General features: G+C 43.9%; 1 protein-coding gene across 3 annotated transcripts; it reads left to right on the top strand.

Moving 5' to 3' along the window:
• The first annotated feature begins 744 nt into the window (after positions 1-744).
• On the top strand, positions 745-19,778 carry kidins220b (kinase D-interacting substrate 220b). 3 transcript variants are annotated; one of them, XM_028039853.1, is made up of 30 exons: positions 745-910; positions 2,343-2,498; positions 3,140-3,238; positions 3,362-3,460; positions 3,544-3,642; positions 3,719-3,817; positions 3,899-3,997; positions 4,756-4,953; positions 5,045-5,143; positions 6,044-6,142; positions 6,220-6,318; positions 7,048-7,225; positions 7,307-7,471; positions 8,283-8,462; positions 8,534-8,699; positions 9,456-9,607; positions 10,022-10,311; positions 10,874-11,014; positions 11,125-11,362; positions 12,080-12,171; positions 12,255-12,399; positions 13,386-13,548; positions 13,628-13,806; positions 13,994-14,229; positions 14,415-14,537; positions 14,947-14,976; positions 16,116-16,253; positions 16,334-16,432; positions 16,511-16,741; positions 16,815-19,778. In XM_028039853.1, the coding sequence occupies exons 2-30, from the start codon at positions 2,367-2,369 to the stop codon at positions 17,964-17,966; spliced, it is 5,220 nt and encodes a 1,739-aa protein (XP_027895654.1). In that variant the 5' UTR covers positions 745-910; positions 2,343-2,366; the 3' UTR covers positions 17,967-19,778. The 3 variants fall into 3 exon arrangements, with proteins under 3 accessions (XP_027895654.1, XP_027895655.1, XP_027895656.1); XM_028039854.1 differs by lacking the exon at positions 14,947-14,976 and having other exon boundaries at positions 746-910; XM_028039855.1 differs by lacking the exons at positions 14,415-14,537; positions 14,947-14,976 and having other exon boundaries at positions 746-910; positions 16,815-17,966.
• Positions 19,779-20,584: the final 806 nt, after the last annotated feature.

Raw genomic sequence — 20,584 nt, 5'->3', positions numbered from 1 at the left:
CAAAGAAGAAAACATTGAAACCAAAAGTAGCCAGACATGCAGTGGTATGCAAATATATTGACACAACCTGATGTTGATCAACATTACAACCACAAACTTCTATGTACTTTATATGTATTTTATGTGCTGGACCAAAGCAAAGTAGTGCATAACTTTGGTTTTAGAAGTAGTTTAAAAATTGTGGTTTTGATCATTTGAACCACCTTTCACTGTTGTTACAGCTAAAAGTATTTTGGGGGAAGTTTTCATCCGCTGGAGACGTAAATAAATAAGTTTCAGAAAGCAGAGATGCTGTTATGAGTTCAGAGTACATCTAACAAAACCTGCTCTGGAACTTTTATGACGACGATTGTCTATTTTTTTATCCATTATGGCCTTATGTTATGGACACATTTATAACTGTTTTAAACAACAAAGATAACAAAGAAATAATTAAACTTGTATAAAGGAGAAAAGGAAACTCTGACACCATGTTATTTAAAATATTTATAAACATGCATATCTTAATTTTTATGCAGCAGTTGAATATAAACCTGGCAGGCTTTTCAAAAAAATGTTTTTTAGTATAATACTAACGTTGAAAGTGGACATTTTGAGAAATAATTAACTCGGGGTTATCAAGTTGGCGGATATTAATAACCTATATGCAGGAAACAACTGTTACTGGGGCTTTTAGTTTGACAGGATAAAGCGGAAATAAAGTCCTCGTTTTTGGCGCATGACGCATTGGAGGATTGTGATTGGCTCGTGCTGCTGTTTCGGTTGTTATTCTAATCAAGATGGCTGCTGTTGTCGGGGATGGAGAATAACCTCAGACTGTCATCCGAAAACAGGCCGAAGAAACGCACCTAAAACCCGAACCCCGAACCGGAACCGGGCTATTCAGGCTGAAAGCTGTTCTTTTCTGAAGGTAAATCTCCTTCTCTCCGCTCTTCTCACCGTCAGCATCCTTTCACTGCCATCTATGAATTATTGATCCGCACTTGTCGCGGAGGAATCTGTCGGAATGAATCAGATCCTCACCGAGGTTCTGGTATTTTCCGCTATAATGGAGGTTTTAGCTGTTAATTGTTTCGTTTTTGGTTTGTTTTGAGGTGGTTTTCTGCGCGGTTCGGCGCCGCAGGCCGTAAATCAGTGAACGTGTCCGACAGTGTGAAGGTTGTTCAGGTTACAGCAGCCACACAACACCGGGGGCGTGGCCTGTTATCATACATTTAGAAATAAAGTATATTATTGTTTTTATTAAAAGCAACTGATGATTTTTGTTATTATCACAATTCGATAGAAACAGTAGTGTAAAAATTAGGATAACATGTATTTATTAATTGTATTTCCATACAAAAGCAGAAACAACACATATTAGACTCAGTTATGTGATGAAATAATAATAATAGAAAAAATACTAAATGAATGAGAGAATAAAAATTAGGATTTAATTAAGTGTTTTTAAACTTATAATGTTTAAAAACACTTTAAGTTAAATTTAGATTTGCACTTTTAACTGCATTGTTGACATAAATACCTGTAATAATTATGGAAGAAATAATAAAACGTTGGAATTTATACAGAAAAAGTGTGTAATGCTGTTAATATGTAATATTAATAATATAATATTTCATATTATTAATACTAATATGAAATAAAAAAATTCTGGGTTGTTTATTGACTGGATTTAAAGACAACAGGAACAGAAATCCTAAATATCAGAAAGGTTTTCATGTAGGAATCGGTTCGTCAGCTTCAGTCTATTTGCTCGGTTTGTTAAAACCGTGTTAGAGAAGAAAACCATGTTTTTATTCTGCATTCTGCTCATTATCCTGCTGTTGTTAAAGGCTCTGACTGATTACACGTTAAAAACGAGCAGAAGCTGTTTCTGTGGTTTTAGGATGGAGAAATCGCCCCAGATTGCAGCGTTTAGGGATTTTTACAGCGTCAGGGTGAACATTAAGGATCCACACCCAGGTCTCAGGTCTGAACTCCCAGATTCAGCTGGTAGCTAACGCCCTGTTTGTTCATTTGCATTAACATTCACTCGCTCACTGGCTCCCTCTTTGTATGGGAGACGTGTAGGCTGTTGTCATGGCGACAGCTCCACATTTTACCGTCTGGCTGTGATGGAAAATGAGATCCAGCCCCCATTGAAGTGTTTATCGGCGGGGAGCGGAGGCAGCAGGCTGATCTGGGGTCAGCTCAGGCCTTCATATCAGCTGCAGCAGCTTTAGCTCAGCGGGTTCAAACCGTTCCTGACGCAGCAGGAAGCTCTGGAGTCTCTCATCTTTTATTTTTATTTTAAAGACCTGTGAACTTCTGGAGGTGTTTGAAACTCCTCTGTCTTCCTGCAGGGGGCGCAGTGAGGAAACGCAGACATGGACACCACCACGTCCATCAAGATGACCACTCTGGCCATCCAGAACCTGTTCAGTTACGTAGAGGAGGAGAACCTGGCTGCCCTGAAGGCTCACCTGGACCGCTTCAAGGAGGTGGACGGCCGCAGTGACGTACGTACTGCACAGCGCCGAACCGCACTGAACCGAACCGAACCAAACCGAACCGCACTGAACCAAACTGCACCGTACCGTAACATATGACTGTTTGCTGTTTCTTTTTTTGTCTTCATAATTTACGAAATGATGTATCTTGTAAATTCATAATTTCATGGATTTATAAATAATGTCTTTTTTTCTCCTTGGTAGTTAATATTTTAATTTATATAGTTTATAAGATTTTTTAAATTATATTTTCATCTTAACTTGTAAAATTATATTTTTAAAAAGTTATCATTATTAATGTTAAATTAATAACATTAATAATGAAGTATTAATACAAATATTTTTAAATAATTGTTTTATTTTTATTTGATCAAATTGTTGCTTATGTGTTGACTAATGAATTAATCAATATAAATGTACTAATCAAAATATTTATTGAAGTACTGGTTTATTTATTTAACATGTCTGTTGAACAAAAAATTTATTTATGCAGAAATTATTCATGTTTCTGTTTGCTCATGTGTTTTTGACATGTTTCGTTTTGTTGACATGTTTTGGTTTATTATGTGTTTCGGTTTGTTTGCGTGTTTTTTATGTGTTTGTGTTTGCTCACGTCTTTTGGTTTGTTTACTTGTTTATTTATTTTGCAGAACGGCCAGACGCCGCTGATGCTGGCGGCGGAGCAGGGCAGCCTGGAGATCGTCCAGGAGCTCATCAGGAGGGGAGCCAACGTCAACCTGGATGACGTGGTGAGCGAACCCAACGCCGCTCACCCGTCTGTGTTTTTATTCCATCTTGTGTGGTTGCTAGGACACCAGTGGGTCGATTATCTGCTGTTTCCATGGTAACACGGCCTTCCTGTGTGTTTCCAGGACTGCTGGTCGGCTCTGATCTCTGCAGCCAAAGAGGGTCACCTGGAGGTGGTGAAGGAGCTGCTGGAGAGCAGCGCCTACATCGAGCACAGAGACATGGTGGGAGAGCAATGCCTCATGGGAAACGTAGTTGGAGCAGATGTGCTGTGGATGTGTGTCTAAGATGAGGTTGTGTGGTTCAGGGCGGCTGGACGGCGCTGATGTGGGCGGCTTATAAAGGTCGAGTGGAGGTGACCCGGCTGCTGCTGGAGCACGGAGCCAATCCCAACACCACGGGACAGGTGAGACCCCCACATGTTGCTGACCCGCCGCAGAGCGTCACCCCCTCATGCTCTCGTCTTCCTCCTGTCTGAGCAGTACAGCGTGTATCCCATCATCTGGGCGGCGGGACGGGGACACGCCGACATCGTTAAGCTGCTGCTGGAGCATGGAGCTAAAGTCAACTGTTCAGACAAGGTGACGCTCAGTCAGAGGCAGAATGAATCATGACCGGCAGCCATGTTGTCTCTGAACAGCCCTGTGTGTCTCTGTGGACAGTACGGCACCACCTCTCTGATCTGGGCCTCCAGGAAGGGACACTACGACTGCGTGATGCACCTGCTGGAGAAAGGAGCCGACATCGACCAGGAGGGGGCGGTATGTCCGCACCCAGCCACCGTACATGAGACTAAACAAATTTAAAACATTTCTGCTGAACAACTGAGACCCAAACAGGGCCGTTTGATCCGAACTGGATTATTAGATTCTTTAATGAAAGAACTTTTGCTGAAAGAACACACTCAGAGCAGTAACTAGGCCAAAACTGTATCAAAATATAACCATTTTGCTTTCAAGAAGAAAAATCTTATTTGTAAATTTGTTCTGCCAAGAACTTCTCAAGAGTTTTAGCTTCAGCTCGTTCAGATTCTGTAAAATAATCCCATGAGCATCTTTTTCTGTCGTTTAAATAAATATAATCATCAGATCAGCACAACAATGTGTTGATGTTAAGTCAAGCAAAAAGGTCTGAGCTTTTCACATGTAGATGCATCCTGTGCTGCAAATGATCCAGTGTTCACTAAAGGAATGTTGTTAATGCATTTTAGGCAATTAAATGTTTAGTTTGTTATTTAAAAAGTGAATTAAACTATTTGTTTATTTGCATTTTTATGTATTTTAACATTGATTATAAGCTTAACTGGTTAAATGAAAAATCTGCAGAGAGTGGCAACATTTTTTATCTCATTAATTGTTAGAATAGTCGAATAATCATCAGAATAATTGATAAGTCTATTTTTACACGTCACATTTGAGGTGAAACTGTTCAGAAATTTGCATCCTGGTCTCATTTAGTGCAGACATTTCTGCTGCTGAAGCATCGCTGTCATTGAAACAACAGACACTGGTCTCCACAGAACTCCATGACGGCGCTGATCGTGGCGGTGAAGGGCGGCTACACGGAGGTGGTGAAGGAGTTGCTGAAGAGGAACCCCAACGTCAACATGACCGACAAGGACGGCAACACGGCGCTGATGATCGCCGCCAAGGAGGGCCACACCGAGATCGTCCAGGACCTGCTGGACGCTGGGACGTACGTCAACATCCCCGACCGGGTGAGGCGCCGTCTGTTAGGACCCGACCGGTTCTGGTTCTGGTTCCGGTTCTGCTCCACTGGGAAGCTAACGGCACGGTGTGTGTTCGCAGAGTGGGGACACGGTTCTGATCGGAGCGGTGAGGGGCGGCCATGTGGAGATCGTCAGAGCGCTGCTGCACAAATACGCCGACATCGACATCAGAGGACAGGTGAGATCCAACCGGCAGGTCAAAGGTCAAAAAGTACTGCAGCATCACTGTCACTGTTACAACTGGAAACTTTAAAGTATTTTATTAGTTTTTGTGTAACTGACAACTTTCTCCTCAACCTGTGTGTTTTGCTCTTTAACTCAAAACCGTTAAAAATGGATTCAAGTTCTTGTAGAAACGTTTACATTGTGTCCATGTTAAGAATCTAAGAGTTAATGGACCACAGAGATCAGTTTCTCTGATATTTGGTGGGTCTGTTCTTGGAAAACAAACCAAAAACGGAGATGAAGACCCCTGCTGGTGGTAAACAAGAACGTTTTAATTTCAGAGACTTTTTGTTCAATTTCCTGGGCAGAAAACGTGAGACGGTTACTCTGTTAGGCTGTTTCCTGGGTGCAAAGTAAAGGTCTGGTTACTCAGATCATAAACATGAAACTTTAAGGACTCGCCAGTCACTATTTTGAGGAAAAATAAGTTGCTAGATTCATTGCTAGTCTCTTTTTTCAAGAAAGTCTGTAGATCTTTCACTATTTGGATTTTTGAAAGAAGTCACTACATTTGTTGCTACTCTCTTTTTTTGTAAAAAGTCGGCGGATTTTAAGGTCGTATTTTTGTTGCGAGTCGCTTGTCTGAACAGTTGACCTGGCCACGCCCCTCTGTTTCTGGCTCCGCCCACTTTGGTGGAATTTTCCTTAAAACTTTTGACAGCTTTTTGATGCTGCAGCCCATCAATATGTTGGAAAATAAAAGTGATTAAGTGAGAAAAAACACATAAACTGACATTCTGGTTCCAGGATGTTGGTGAATTATAAACTAGCTAACGTCCTCTGTGGGTTTTAGCTTGTTTGTTGTTAGCAGATTTCCTCCCTCATGTTTTTGTCGGACCTTTTGCGTCTCCAGGAGAACAAGACGGCTCTGTACTGGGCTGTGGAGAAGGGAAACACCACCATGGTCCGGGACATCCTGCAGTGCAACCCCGACACCGAGACGTGCACCAAGGTGAATCCACTGGATCCCAGAGAGCGTTCACACACCGGGCTGATCACATCAATGATGAGTGTGTGTTTTCCTGTCAGGACGGAGAAACGCCGCTGATCAAAGCCACTAAGATGAGGAACATCGACATCGTGGAGCTGCTGCTGGACAAAGGAGCCAAAGTGTCGGCTGTGGACAAGGTGGGAGACTCAGAGTCACAGAAACCTCCAAACACAAACTGCGTTTCCATAAACAGCAGAATTACACAAACTGAAACTATGAAGTAAATTAGCTTAATGAAAACACGGCAATTTAACAAAAAAAAACTCTGGGAGAAAAGCTGGGATGAGGCAACTTTCAGACGTATCGAAATAGATGTATTTCACAAAACTGTATTGGAAAAACTTTTTTCATATCAAACGAATCGTGATCAACATCCAGATGTTACTACTGCCGAAAACCACAAAGAAGACAACAGGAAGTGGTCTTCTTTGTGGTTCATAAAAGGTTGTGTCATTCTGTGTTGAATTCTCAGCTCTAATGTAAAATGGACAACTAAAATGACCCCAAAACGCTGCACACAGAGCCCCACAAGTAGGTGGGGCTTGTCGCTCCAACAGCTGAAGAAGACTCCGACATCTCCTTTGATTGGCTGATGGATGATGACTGAATTATTAATATATCTTATTTAGCTGTGTGTATCCGTCTCTGCCATGATTTTTTATGATTTATCATGTGAACAACCTTATTCATGCATTTTTAATTTAATGCATTATTAAATAGAAACACCACAATTATGAAATTGTTGGTTTTTTTTAAACTAGCAGACAAAGATTTGCGCTCATTTGTCATGGAAACGCAGGTACAGACACGTCCTACCGTTCCTAACGGTAACCTGACTTCCTCATTGCTTCTGTCCGTTTGCTCAGAAAGGAGACACTCCGCTCCACGTCGCCATCCGCGGCCGGAGCCGTCGCCTCGCCGAACTGCTGCTCCGCAACCCCAAAGATGGCCGCCTGCTGTACCGGCCCAACAAGGCCGGAGAGACGCCGTACAACATCGACTGCAGCCACCAGAAGAGCATCCTCACCCAGATCTTCGGCGCTCGTACGTCTTCCTCCTCCCTGACGATCATGTGACCCGTTCCTAACGGTGACCTGACCTCTCATGTGCCCCGCCCCCCCACAGGTCACCTGTCGCCCACGGAGACGGACGGCGACATGCTGGGCTACGACCTGTACAGCTCGGCTCTGGCCGACATCCTGAGCGAACCCACCATGCAGCCGCCCATCTGCGTGGGTCTGTACGCCCAGTGGGGCTCCGGCAAGTCCTTCCTGCTCAAGAAACTGGAGGGTCAGCACACACACACACACACACACACACACAATACAGCATTTTATTACAATATTCTGTTATAGTACTGTGATAATGATAAAAATTATGGTAAAAACTAAATTTTTTGGTAACTTTATGGTTGTAACTTCAGCATTCATGTCACCACAAACACAAATAAAGCTCTTGAGAGACGTTACCATTTAAGTTTCTTATTTAAAGAAGTCTGATTTATATCACCAAACTGCAAACAGTAACTGCAGTTAATCACACTTGTTTCAAATTTACTGATATTTATTGATGCTCTTGTGGAGCAAAATGTTGAGAAAATAATGTAGATTTTGTTTTTCAGTTAACATAATTAAATTACATTTATTGAGACCGCAATAAATTACAATTCTTATGATAAGAAATGTGTTATCTTCAAGGTTTATTTCTGTATAAAATCCTTGAAAGTGCTTGATATTCAAACTGCACAATTTGTTTAATAAACTATAAGGTTTGATTAAAATCTTTCTCAGAACAGTCAGTGCGTAGAGAGGTTTCGAAACATAATGTTTTGTTATATTTTAGCTTTTCTTGTCCCTGTTCTGGAATGTAAAATTCTACCATAAAACATGATTGATAACAGTAATAAATCATGTGGTAAAACGGTGAATTGAAACTGTCGTCTTTCAAAGTATGGAGCTGAAAAAGTTTGAAAAATGACCTTGAAATGCTTGAAAAGTTCTTGAATTTTTCTGTGAAGTGTGTTTGAACCCTGACTTCATACCTACGAGTTAACGCCACTCCTCCTCCACTTCCTCCTCCTCCTTTTTCTCCTCCACCTCAGATGAGATGAAGACGTTTGCCGGTCAGCAGATCGAGCCGCTCTTCCAGTTCTCCTGGCTCGTCGTCTTCCTGTCTCTACTGTTCTGCGGCTCCGTCGCCGTCGTCCTCGGCTTCACCGTCGACCCCAAGCTCGCCATGGCTGTCTCCCTCAGCCTGCTGGCGCTGCTCTACCTCTTCTTCGGTGCGTCAGGGTTTATTCTCTTCCTCCTCCTGTAGAGGAACTGCTGATGGAGCCGTCTGTTTGCTCCACAGTGGTGGTGTACTTCGGCGGGCGGCGCGAGGGCGACAACTGGACGTGGGCGTGGCTGCTGAGCACGCGCCTGGCCCGACACATCGGCTACCTGGAGCTGCTGCTGAGGCTGATGTTCGTCAACCCGCCAGAGCTGCCAGAGCAGAGCACCAGAGCCCTGCCTGTCAGGTAACGCACGTCGCTCACAGCCTGGTGGGAATGCATCATAAATATGGTAGAAACGATGGAGATCTGCAGCCTACCAGCTAACCACAGTGATGTTTGGCCGGCATTAAAGCAGAGCAAACAGGAAGCAGCGTGGCAAAGAGCACAAAGGAAGAGCTTTTTAAAAAGGCAGGTGTAAAACCATCAGTTATCTCAACTTGGATCAGGAATATAGCTCAACACTCAGGAGGAGCGCGGCAGATGTCACAGTCAGACAGCGGGAAACCTTGTAAAAGCCCACGCAACCCCTCTGGACCATGCTCAGGGTAATTTAGACTCATGGGGTCTAAATTACCACATCTGTTAAGACCGGACTGCTCCATCAGCAGTTCCTCAGGAGGGACATAAAACCAGGAGCAGAAACATTTAATCTTCAAAGTGTGGAAGACAGGAAATACAAGCTTTTTTTTACCACCTTAAAATGAAGCATTTGCTTCAGTTACAAACATTAAATACAAAAAACATCCACAAAAACGAGTTTTGACACGTAAATATCAGGAATGTATTGATCTGAAAATTTGGGCCGATATAAGTATCCAATATTAACATTACTGTTTTGGCCAATAACCGATATTTACCCATATTATATATATCTCTCTACTTTTCTGACAACTTTGGAAAAAAAACCGACCAGAAACAGACGACAAGATGGAAGTTGTATTTATCGCCGTGGAAACACAGGAGAGCTGAGCGCTGATGATACTCTGACCTCCTCTGCAGGTTCCTGTTCACGGACTACAACCGTCTGTCCAGCGTGGGAGGAGAGACGTCCATGGCGGAGATGATCGCAACGCTGTCGGACGCCTGCGAGAGAGAGTTTGGTTTCCTAGCAACACGACTTTTCAGGGTGTTTAAGACGGAGGAGACGCAAGGTGAGATGCTTAGACGATTAGGGATGGAAACTGATAAGAATTTATTGATACCGATTCAATTATCGACTCTATTGAGTTAGAAACTCTTTTATTCAAAACATACACCATGTTGTATTCTATTCTAACAAATTAAGACAATAAACTTTAAGTATATTAAAAGACAAATAAAGGTGAAGCTAGAATTGAAAAATTAATTTTAAAATATCCTTTAAACGAATTAAAATATTATTTTATTGCTTTGTTATATCCTGTCAATATTCCAACCAGCCAGCAGGGGGCAGTAAAGATGCTTCAAATCTTTTTCAAGGATCTTTGATCAGTTTTATATCAACATTTCTATATTTACCTGTAATATTAGTTTTACATCATGTGGATATTTTTACAGTGGAGCTCTTCCTCTCTGCCCTCCTGCAGGTAAAAAGAAGTGGAAGAAGACGTGCTGTGTGCCGTCCTTCATCCTCTTCGTCTTCGTCCTGGCCTGCCTGATCACCGGCATGGCGCTGCTGGCCGTCTTTAAGGTGGACGGCGAGAACCAGACAGTGAACGCCGTGCTGATCGCCATCGGCAGCGTGGTCGGCCTTGCCCTGCTGCTCAACTGCAAGACGTGGTGGCAGGTCACCGACTCGGTGCTGAACTCGCAGAGGAAGAGGCTCCACGGCGCCGCCAACAGGATGCACAAACTGAAGAGCGAGGGCTTCATGAAGGTCAGACGGGATTCCAGCTTTTAGTCTGCCCACAACTTTTTTTATTGCATTTTTATTTATTTTTCCTGACATGATCTTTTTTGGTTTTCTTATCTTTTTATTACTATTTAATTTTAGCTTTTTTGTTTATTCTTATTTTGCTCATTTATTTATAAATTTTATTTTTAATTTATTTTTTACCTTTTTATTTCTATGACTTTTGCTATAATTTTTATCATTTTATTTTTCCTGGCAGGAGCTTCTTTTTTATGAATTTATTTTTGTGTTTAATTTGTATTTATTTTTAGCAGTTCTTCATTATTTTTCATTTTAATGTTTTTATGTTATTAGTTTTACTGACAGCTACTTCATTTTTGTTGTTTTTATTATATTTTTAGGTATTTTTTATATGCTGGCAATAATTTCATTTTTTATATTTAATTTCTTTTTTTTCACTTTATTAATTTATTTATTTTTCAGTTAATTTATTTCATTCTTATTTTCACAGGCACTTATTAGCAGGATCTCCATCATGCCTGAAGGAGTGTTTTAACGCTGCAGACTTCGCTGGTTTTCTCCTCAGGTGTTGAAGAACGAGGTGGAGCTGATGGCGAAGATGGCGAAGACCATCGACAGCTTCACGCAGCACCAGACCCGGCTGGTGGTCGTCATCGATGGTCTGGACTCCTGTGAGCAGGATAAAGTCCTGCAGATGCTCGACACGGTGAGAAGACACTGAGTGAACTACATGGACCTGAATACGCAGCCCTGAGGAACTCCTAGTTAAATTTAGACACCACTGAGAAACACGGCTTTCTTCTCCGCCTCCTGCAGGTCCGGGTTTTATTTTCCAAAGGTCCGTTCATCTCCATCTTCGCCAGCGACCCCCACATCATCATCAAAGCCATCAACCAGAACCTGAACAGCGTCCTCAGAGACTCCAACATCAACGGACACGACTACATGAGGAACATCGTCCACCTGCCCGTCTTCCTCAACAGCAGGGGGCTGTCCAGCGCCAGGAAGATGTGTGCCACCGCGCCCGCCAACGGCGACGCTGCCAACTCTGAAGGTAACCATGACGATGAGAAAGGAAGCAAGCAGGGTGTCCACACATTTTTTTAATTTCTTAATTTCATGTATGTACAATTAAGGCCTTAAAATATCTTAAATTGATGTTATACCAACATTTAATTTTAATTTTGCATCAATAAAGTCTTTCTGAATTGAATTTAATATGTTAATCACAGGTCTTAAATTTTGTCATGGCAGGTCAATTTAATATTCTATGTACTTTTTTATTGTGGGACTTTTGGCAAAAGTCTTGAGTCTCAAATTTTTAAGAGACACTAGAAGGTTTGAGTCTCTCTCAGACTTTTAAGTTTGAGTGACAGAAGACAGTGGAAGCTACTGCTAATTACCTGCTAATATGCCCTTGCTAGCTTGCTAGCTACCTGGCAAACTAGTTCTTTTGTGTCGATCATGGGTAAGTGCAGATTTATCTCTAGTTTGCTGGACAAAGTTTGTATATTTCTGTAGTAATATAGAAATTCAACATTTTGAGTCTCAAACTTTTAAGTTTGAGCGACTCGAGGCTGTTGAAGCTACTGCTGACTAGCTGCTAATATATCCTTGCTAACTTGCTTGCTAGCAAGCTAACTTTTTTGCATCTATTATCACCAGTCGGCTGGACAAAGTTCGCACATTTCTGTGGTTGTATAAATCTTAAATGCCATTCATAAAGGTCTTAAAACATCTTAATAGCGTGTGCATGTGTGTGTGCTTTCAGTGGGTTGGCACGAAGAGCTGGACAGGAAGTTGTCTCAGCATAGTCTGGGAGAGTTAACAAAATTCGGCAGCAAGACGACGCTGAACCGCCGGGTGAGTCAGACTAGGAGGTAACTGGGACTTTGACTGGTCCTCCAGCTGCTTGAGGTCATGTGACTTTTGTTGCGTTGGTGCAGGACACGTACCGGCGGCGCCAGGTGCAGCGCTCGGTGACGCGCCAGATGTCGTTCGACCTGACGAAGCTGATGGTGACAGAGGACTGGTTCAACGACATCAGCCCGCAGACCATGAGGCGGCTGCTCAACATTGTCTCCGTCACAGGTAAGCCCCGCCCTCCTCCTCGGCGATCGCTCACACCTGGACACCAGGCATGAGCCAGTTAGCGGTTAAGTTTATGCTGCCTTCAAATAAACGAGCTGCCTTTAGCATTTAGCAATAGTGAAACAAATAACATGTTTTCTGCAGTGTTTTGGAGTCGTTGGATTTGTTAATTTAACTAATTTTGAGTGAAAGCTAAAAATACCGAGTCCCAAATACGTACTTTGTAAGCAAGCATTCATATTTATGATTAAAACTGACTATAACTACAGAGATTAAAGTTAAAGGCTAATTTGAAATTCCAATTAAATTCACGAATGTCCTTTCAGAACACTGGTGGATCTGACAGCAACAGGTCAAAGGTCAAAGAGTGAAGATCAGCCCACAAATGAGCAGCAAATCGCTTACGAAAGTTGCAAAACATGCTAAAGAAATTCAAAATAACAGAATTTAGAGCTGCAATCATAATACAGCAAAACTAGGGCTGAGCAGTAAATCAATAACATGTGATCAGTATCAATAGATAATAGATAATAAATAGAATGTTCAATCATTTCACTGAACTGATTCCGAACCGCACAGCATTCTGGGAGATGCAGTCAAAGGAGCCTCTCACAACCGCTAAGCTCGGTTTGTGGAATCAACTCACTCACTTTGTTGTTGCCTAGCAACAGCCAGTTGAATAACTTGCACAGCAGCAGTTTCAGGTTTTGCCACTATGCCTCATAACTGCTTAAAATAACGAGTTGAGAACGGTGGATAAAACAGGAAATGACACGTCACCAGTTTGGCTCAATTTTCAGCCAAAACTCAATTTTTAGCTAAAACTAAAAGCTAATCAATACTTATCAATATCGACTGATTTAAATGCTGATATTATGATACGTTTTTCAGCCATATTCTTCAGCCCTTCACCAAACCATAATATTTTGACCTCAGATTATCATACGGTCATCATTTCATGTCTGACTCCGCCTCTTTCTGTCCAGGTCGCCTCCTGAGAGCCAATCAGATCAACTTCAACTGGGACCGGCTGGCGTCCTGGATCAACTTGACGGAGCAGTGGCCCTACAGGACGTCCTGGCTCATCCTGTACCTGGAGGAGACCGACGGCGTCCCCGACCAGGCCGCGCTCAAGAGCATCTATGAAAGGTCAGAGGGCACATTCACCTCCCGCTGCCGCCGCCGGTCCGACCCGCCGTCTGAACCGCTGCTGTCCTCCGCTCCTCAGGGTGTCCAAGAACATCCCCACCACCAAGGACGTGGAGCCGCTGCTGGAGATCGACGGCGACATCCGCAGCTTCGAGGTCTTCCTGTCGTCACGGACACCGGTCCTGACCGCCAGAGACGTCCGCACCTTCCTGCCCTGCACCGTCAACCTGGACCCCAAGCTGAGGGAGATCATCGCAGGTCAGAGCTCCAGAACCAGGCCTGGGCCAGACGCTCCAGTTTGGATCAGATGTTCCAGTTTGATCCAGATATTCTAGTTTTTGTTTCTCCAGATGTTTTCTCCTCATTTTGTTCATCTTCTCTTAGTTTGGATCCGGTTCTGTTTCTGTTTGATGTTTCATCCCAGATGTTTTCCGTCTCGTTCCAGATGTGCGTGCGGCGCGGGAGCAGATGAACCTGGGCGGGGTCACGTACCCCGCCATGCCACTGCAGGAGGCCCAGCCCCGCCCCACCTCCGTCTACAGCCAGGTGTCGTCCGCCTGCTCGCCCTCCGCCTCCTTCAGCGGGCCGTTCAACCCGCCAGTAGGGGGCGTCATCTCCCCGCAGCCGCACAGCAGCTACTACAGCGGCATGGCCGGCCCGCAGCACCCCTTCTACAACAGGGTGAGTCCGGGCCCCGCCCACCTGCCTGTGATGTCATGTGACCTCCTTCTTTGGTTTCATTCATTTCTTTTCATCATTTTGATTTAATTTCCATGTTTTGCAGTGAATCTCTGAGAGATTCAGGGTTTATTTTCTGTTGAACGCCTCCATCCATGACCCTTATTTTGGTTTTCACCCCCGTTCAGCCATATTTCTCCCACCACCTCTACCAGCTGCCACGCCCGTTCGTGGCTCCCTTCCCTCCACATCTTCACCTGCGGCCGCCGCCCAAAGTCTCCTTCAGCCGGGACGCCGGCGCCGCTGCAGCCGTAAGTTATCCACGTGAAGAATCAGTAAAAATCAGAGACTTGACTCACCAAACTCACCTGTCTAGGTGTTCTGACATCACAAGAGGAAAGCCAGGTGAAATTAGCTGCAGTTCAGTTCAAAATATCCGATGGTCAGCACACCAACTGCTGAGCATGTTGGTGGCAGCTGAAGCGGCTGATCCTAAACAAGCATTATAAATGATTCATAAAGATTACATTTATGTCAGATTCTGTTATCTCCAGGTTGACATCAGGTCTGCAGAGTCAGACCTCAGGGGTTTTAGTTTCTTCTTCTTCTGTTTTTCCTCCATTTCCTCTCCTGTGGGTTGGTTTGTGTCAGAGCTGCTGATGATTGTTATCAGATTCATTTCCTGATGTGTCCATCCCTCGCCTGTCTGTCTGTCTGCAGTCTAAGAGTTCATCTTTTAAAAGGAAGCAGGTACTGAACCCTCCATGTTGGACGTTCCCCACCCCGTCCCTCATATGTCCACAGAAGTCCTCTGCATTCTAAAATACGAGACGATTAGCGTCCGGCTAGCTAGCCATTAGCATCTGCTCATATTTCTTTAATTTGATCGTTTCTGAACTGAAACCTCCACAGATTAACTGGATTCTGTGGACATAAAGAGTCGGTTTCCCAGCATGCACCTTGCCTGGACAACCTGTAGCTTCACTTGCACTTTCATCTCCTCACCTGAAAACTTTCTCACCTGTTGGGGAAACGTACGTTTGACCCACCCCCCAACCTGCACTTTGACCCTGACTGAGGGATTATTTCAAATACTGGAGGATTTCAGATTAAAGGTCAACAGATTAAGGTTCTGATTAAAACATCAAATGTTTATTAAGATAAAAAGTGAAACCATCAGTTTAGATTCAGCTTAAATGTCCTATAAATAAAATAAAAAACTTTTTTTTCCTTCATCTTCTTCTCAGGATTATTATTATTATCAATATTAGTAATAAATTCACTTAAATCTAATTCAAATAAATATACATAATTTAAAAATTAGATGACTGTCAGTTTTTATTGTCTTATAATGACAATAAAAATATTTATTAAGATAAATATTTTAATTTTTTATTTATTTTAACTTCACTCCCCAGCTGTAGTTTCATTTAAAGAGAGAAAATTATATTTGTCTCTTTAAAATATTCAATATTCAGAATAAAATATTCAATTTTTCTTTAACTTTATGTCCATATATTAACTTCACTAAATTTTATAGTATAATTTTTTTTTAAGTATATTACTGTCTTTTTCATTATGATAATTACTTTTAATAATCATAACATTTATTAGATTAGGTTCTGCTGTATTACCACATTGTTAAAATATGACTGTTGATCTCCATGGTAACCAGATCTGTTTGCATGATCCTGATTAAATTGTTTGGTTTGAGCCTCTCAGTTTCCCCGTTTCCCAGATTTTAGCTGGAATCCATCTTCCTGATGTGTTCCGTCTTCCTGGCAGCTAATTACTGACCCGTGTTTCCGTGACGACACTAATGATAAATACTCAGATCTCATGAAGTTCTGTCGATCCGGTTTGTAATGGCTGGTTCTGTTCGCCTCCAGGGCTCGGCTTCGGTCGTGTCAGGTGTTCCCGCCGTCCTCCTCAGCTCCATGACGACGGATGGTGTCTGTGAGCGCGTGCGGCAGACCGAGGGCATCGACCAGAGCATGGTGGTCCAGTACACCACCACCATCAAGAAGGTCCGCATCCCGACCCGCTCTGACTGTGGCGGCGCCACCGGGCTGAGGCTAACGGCGTTGTGTTGATGTTCTGTCTGCAGGCCAACGTGAACGGCAGAGTTCTGTCCCAGTGCAACATTGATGAGCTGAAGAAGGAGATGAACATGAACTTTGGAGACTGGCAGCTCTTCAGAGCCACGGTCGGTATCGGTCCATCCGGGGCGGTTCAGAACACAGAGCAGGTCCGGGTTTAATGGCTCCCCTTCATTCTGCTGCAGATCCTGGAGATGCGTCATATTGAGAGTCAGGTGCTGCATGAGGAAACCGCCAGCGAGCAAGGCAGCGTAGTCGGTGTCCCCACAGAGGTCGGAAGGCGGGTCATGGCGCCGCCTCTCGCCGAAGCCGCCAACGCCGACGCGTCACCAATGTACAGCTTCAACCTGAGCTTTGAGGAGCTGAGCGGCGTGGGCTTAGACGAGGCGCCGCGACCCGGAAACATGCCCTGGATGGTGAGTCCCCTCAGAACCGCCCAACGGGACGATGATGTCAGCTGCTAACTGTTATTCCACCAACCGTCCACAGGGTGGCCCTCACCGAACAGCCAGCATGACCAGCCTGAACTCACAGGAGTCCTCCAACGACATCGGCAAGCTCACCGACAAGCAGCAGGCCGAGTACCGCAACGCCTACCAGGAGTACATCGCCCAGATGGCGCAGCTGGAGATGAGCGGAGTCGGGGAGAAGCCCGTCCAACCGCAGCCGGGGCAGTTCATGACATCATCAGCCGGGGACAAGAGCAAGGACAGCACGGAGCAAGATGGACGTAAGTCCTTCAACAAGAGAAGCAGCACCAAACTACCAGCCGACAACACCGACTTTGCCTCTAGTGGCGACGCTCTGGATCCGATCACCGAAGAGGACGAGAAGAGCAGTTCCTCAAAGTCGCTGCTGACCCGCAAGCTATCGGCCGAGAGAGGCGGGCTGTTCCAGGGCGCCGGCGACCTGAAGGTGAAGGCCGGTAGTGGCAGTCTGCGCTACCAGAAGCTGACTAGTGACGACGAGGAGTCTGAAGAGTCCGACAACCCCCTCCTGCCAAAAGACGGAAAGAAGCCGGTCGATGCCAAGCTGCCTGGCGGGTCACTGGCGCTGAAGGGGAAGGATTACCTTTCAGACGCCATGTTGGATAAGAAAGATTCGTCTGACTCTGGCGTGCGCTCCAACGAAAGCTCGCCCAACCACTCGCTTCAGGATGAGGAGGCCGACCTGTCGCAGCTGGAGAGGGCCAACTTGATCGAGCTGGACGAGGAGAGCACTGCCAGGAAGCGCGGCATTCCCAGCAGCCTGAGCGGCCTCCACGACCCGGCCGTGACCCGGATGTCCATCTGCTCCGAAGACCAGTGCAGCCTGCTGACCAGCAGCCCTGAGGAGAGCTGGACCTCCTCCAAGAGCTACAACCTCAACCGCACGCCCAGCAATGTCACCTTGAACAACAACACCAACGCCCAGCAGGGAGGCCGACCACGCCCGCCCACTGAGGGCTCCACCTCCTCCAACCAGACCTCCACCGGGGACGTCATCATCCCACCGACCACCACCACCAGGCCCGGCCCCAACAATGAGAACGTCCGAGTGGTCCACCTGAAGAGGGGCCTGAAACCCGGTGATCCTCCAGAGATCTGCACCGTGTCCTCTGACACCGTCACCTTCGGCGAGGAGCGCGAGAGCATCCTGTGAGCGCATGATGAAGACGAAGGAGAGCCATCTTCTGTAGTTGCATGCTTTGTAGTGTCGTAAAAAATCTGCTGCATGTTGTTGTTGTGATGTTCTCGTCTGTAGGAACCAACTCCTGTCTGCAAGAGAAGGTGTCCTTCGTGTTTTAGATGTCTCTTTAGCTCCAGGTTCTTCAGTAGCCCATGAATGAACCAGGACAGGGGTCTTCAACGTCAGGACACCATTAAGTAAGAAGTTATTTGTGCTAACCCTAAAGCACTAATCATAAGTATTAGTTCGCAAGCACTAAAGAGCTATGCCAGCACAGTATTTAATGAAAGCTAATGCTAAAGCACAAGCTTCAACCCTGTTGTCAATGACACATGCTCCAGCATATTATACACCTACCTGTACCGTTTGCGCTTACTCAGATGTCAAACTTTATTCAACTGAAAAGACAAAATATCCAAGTAAATTAGCGCTTTAGAATTTGTGGGGAAAAGTAATTTATGTTAAAGCTAGGTATTCTCAAAGTCAGCAAAAATGCTAAAGCGTTTACTCCTCTGTTGGTGCAATAGCGGAAGTGTGCCCTCACTTTAGTTTACATTTGGGAGCTACAGCTCCACTTTAACCGTGGTTTCACGGGGCTAAAGTTCTAGCACAACAAAAAACACGTCATTTTACTGTGCAGTCAATGTAAATTCACTTTTTATTTTAAACGAAAGTCTGAAAACCATTATGAAAGGCTAATAACGCCACTGAATGCATCATTGTATGCCTCTGTAGCATCATGTATCAAGTATCAAGCTGGTATTATCACCGCTAACGGTTTAGCAGTTAGCTGCTAAGCTAGCGGGGCAACTAGCATGCTAGCCCCAAAAACGCTAACACAGTAGAACGGTTATTTCACTCTTAAAACGTAGTGTTTATAAACCTAGTTAATGCAGTAACAAATGTTGTATGATAAACAGTTTATTGTAATCATCACCGTGTCCTTGGTGGACATTAGCTACATCTAATTAAACAAATATAAGACGGAGACTTTACCATTTGTGCACTTTATCGGTGAGGCCTGGTAAAGTAGAGAGGGGAAAAGATGCACCAAACCGTCTCACGGAAACCACAGCCACCTTGTGGTGTAACTCGGTACTACACTCCGCTACTTTCACCCCCTTTTAATTATGTTAAGCGACCAATAAAATCAGTGGTCACACCTTTGTATGTGTCACATCATATTTTACCAGTTTGTTACATGTTGTTGCCGTCCCTTTAGGACTGACGTTGGAACCTCTGACTTTAGACTAAGAACCGTCAATGTGACGTAGATCACGTTAGCTTAGCCTGTTTGTGTTTAACTGAAATAGTTTCGTGCTGAAAGTTTTGCTGCTTGCTCTGAATTTGGTCGGTCCTTGTCGATGTTGCTTAGCTGCTACCTGGACCAGGTGTCGCTATTTCCTGCTAAAATTAGTGGACTTGATGCTAAACCTGTGGATGTGTTGGTGAAGCTGTTCCATTCAGAGCTGCTTTTATTCTGAAAAACCTTAAACGTTAAAAAAAAAAAAAAAGGCTCGTTTTGAGCCACGCAGGAATTATGCGGATTTCATCAGGTTTCAATCAGTGGTGAAAAATATTTTTAGATTCTTCTAGAAGAGTCTTAAAATTATGAAAAAAAATTAAAAGTATACCTATCAAACTTCCTGTATAAGTTGTCCATTCAGAATAAAAGCCAGACTGATGAATAAACAGGCTGTTATTTAAATCTGTGTTAAGTGAAAATGGTGTTGGTGTTGTATGTGACCACCAAAAACACTCAATAAAACCTGGATGTTAAACGTTTATGCTGCTTCCGGCTGTTTTTCAGACTATTTTTCTTTTAATTTTACACGACAAAATGTCAAACTGCGTGAAAAATGTGACGTTGTCTGTAGTTTAGAGGTTGTGTGTCGTAATGGAGAACTTAAGCTAACAAATAATTCTACAAACCTAATAAATAATATTAAATATCATGAAAACAGTTAATCATACAGCTAATTTTCTACATCCATCCAGAAAACTGCAGTTTCTATGTTTGGGGAAGATAAAATCTGTTTACCTCCTGCAGCAGGTGTTGCCCTGTGCAGAATCACTCCTCCCGTCATGCTTTGCATGTTTGAGCCGTTGGTCAGAGGAGAGCTGCGGAGCTGCAGGTAAACCCGGAGACAAGGTGCTGCAGGTAAACCCGGAGACAAGGTGCTGCAGCCAAACCCGGAGACAAGGTGCTGCAGCCAAACCCGGAGACAAGGTGCTGCAGCTATGCGGTGCATTTTCTGTCTTTTACGACTCCCAATTTATAAAATGTGTGGAAAACGAATTGTATGCAAACAAAGCTGCAGTGGAACTTTTTCATTTATGTTTTGTTTACGTTGTGTGTGACACTCCCTTTTTTATATCTTATCGAATATGTTTATTGATGAGCTGAAAATGTTATTAATCTCTTTACAATTATTACCTTAATTAATGACAATTTACTTATGTATTTTTGTTTTGTAATTTTTATGTTTTGTTGAACACTGCTAATCATTTACTGAAAAAACATAAAAAGAATTTTCTTTGTGTGATTTTAAAATATTTAATTCATTCTTTATTCGTCTCGTCCGTTTCTT

This window comes from Xiphophorus couchianus, chromosome 15 (genome assembly GCF_001444195.1).
Source record: "Xiphophorus couchianus chromosome 15, X_couchianus-1.0, whole genome shotgun sequence".
Taxonomy (NCBI): Eukaryota; Metazoa; Chordata; class Actinopteri; order Cyprinodontiformes; family Poeciliidae; genus Xiphophorus; species Xiphophorus couchianus.
Note: the sequence above shows the minus strand (reverse complement) of the source record. Positions and strands in the feature narration are given on the sequence as shown.

What these genes read in the sequence shown, in the direction of transcription:
- kidins220b (XM_028039853.1), top strand. Translation starts at nt 2,367, where the DNA reads ATGGACACCACCACGTCCATCAAGATGACCACTCTGGCCATCCAGAAC. An exon ending in ACGTCAACCTGGATGACGTG is followed by an intron (nt 3,239 to 3,361) that starts GTGAGCGAACCC and finishes GTGTGTTTCCAG; the next exon opens with GACTGCTGGTCGGCTCTGAT. An exon ending in GCTGAGGGAGATCATCGCAG is followed by an intron (nt 13,807 to 13,993) that starts GTCAGAGCTCCA and finishes GTCTCGTTCCAG; the next exon opens with ATGTGCGTGCGGCGCGGGAG.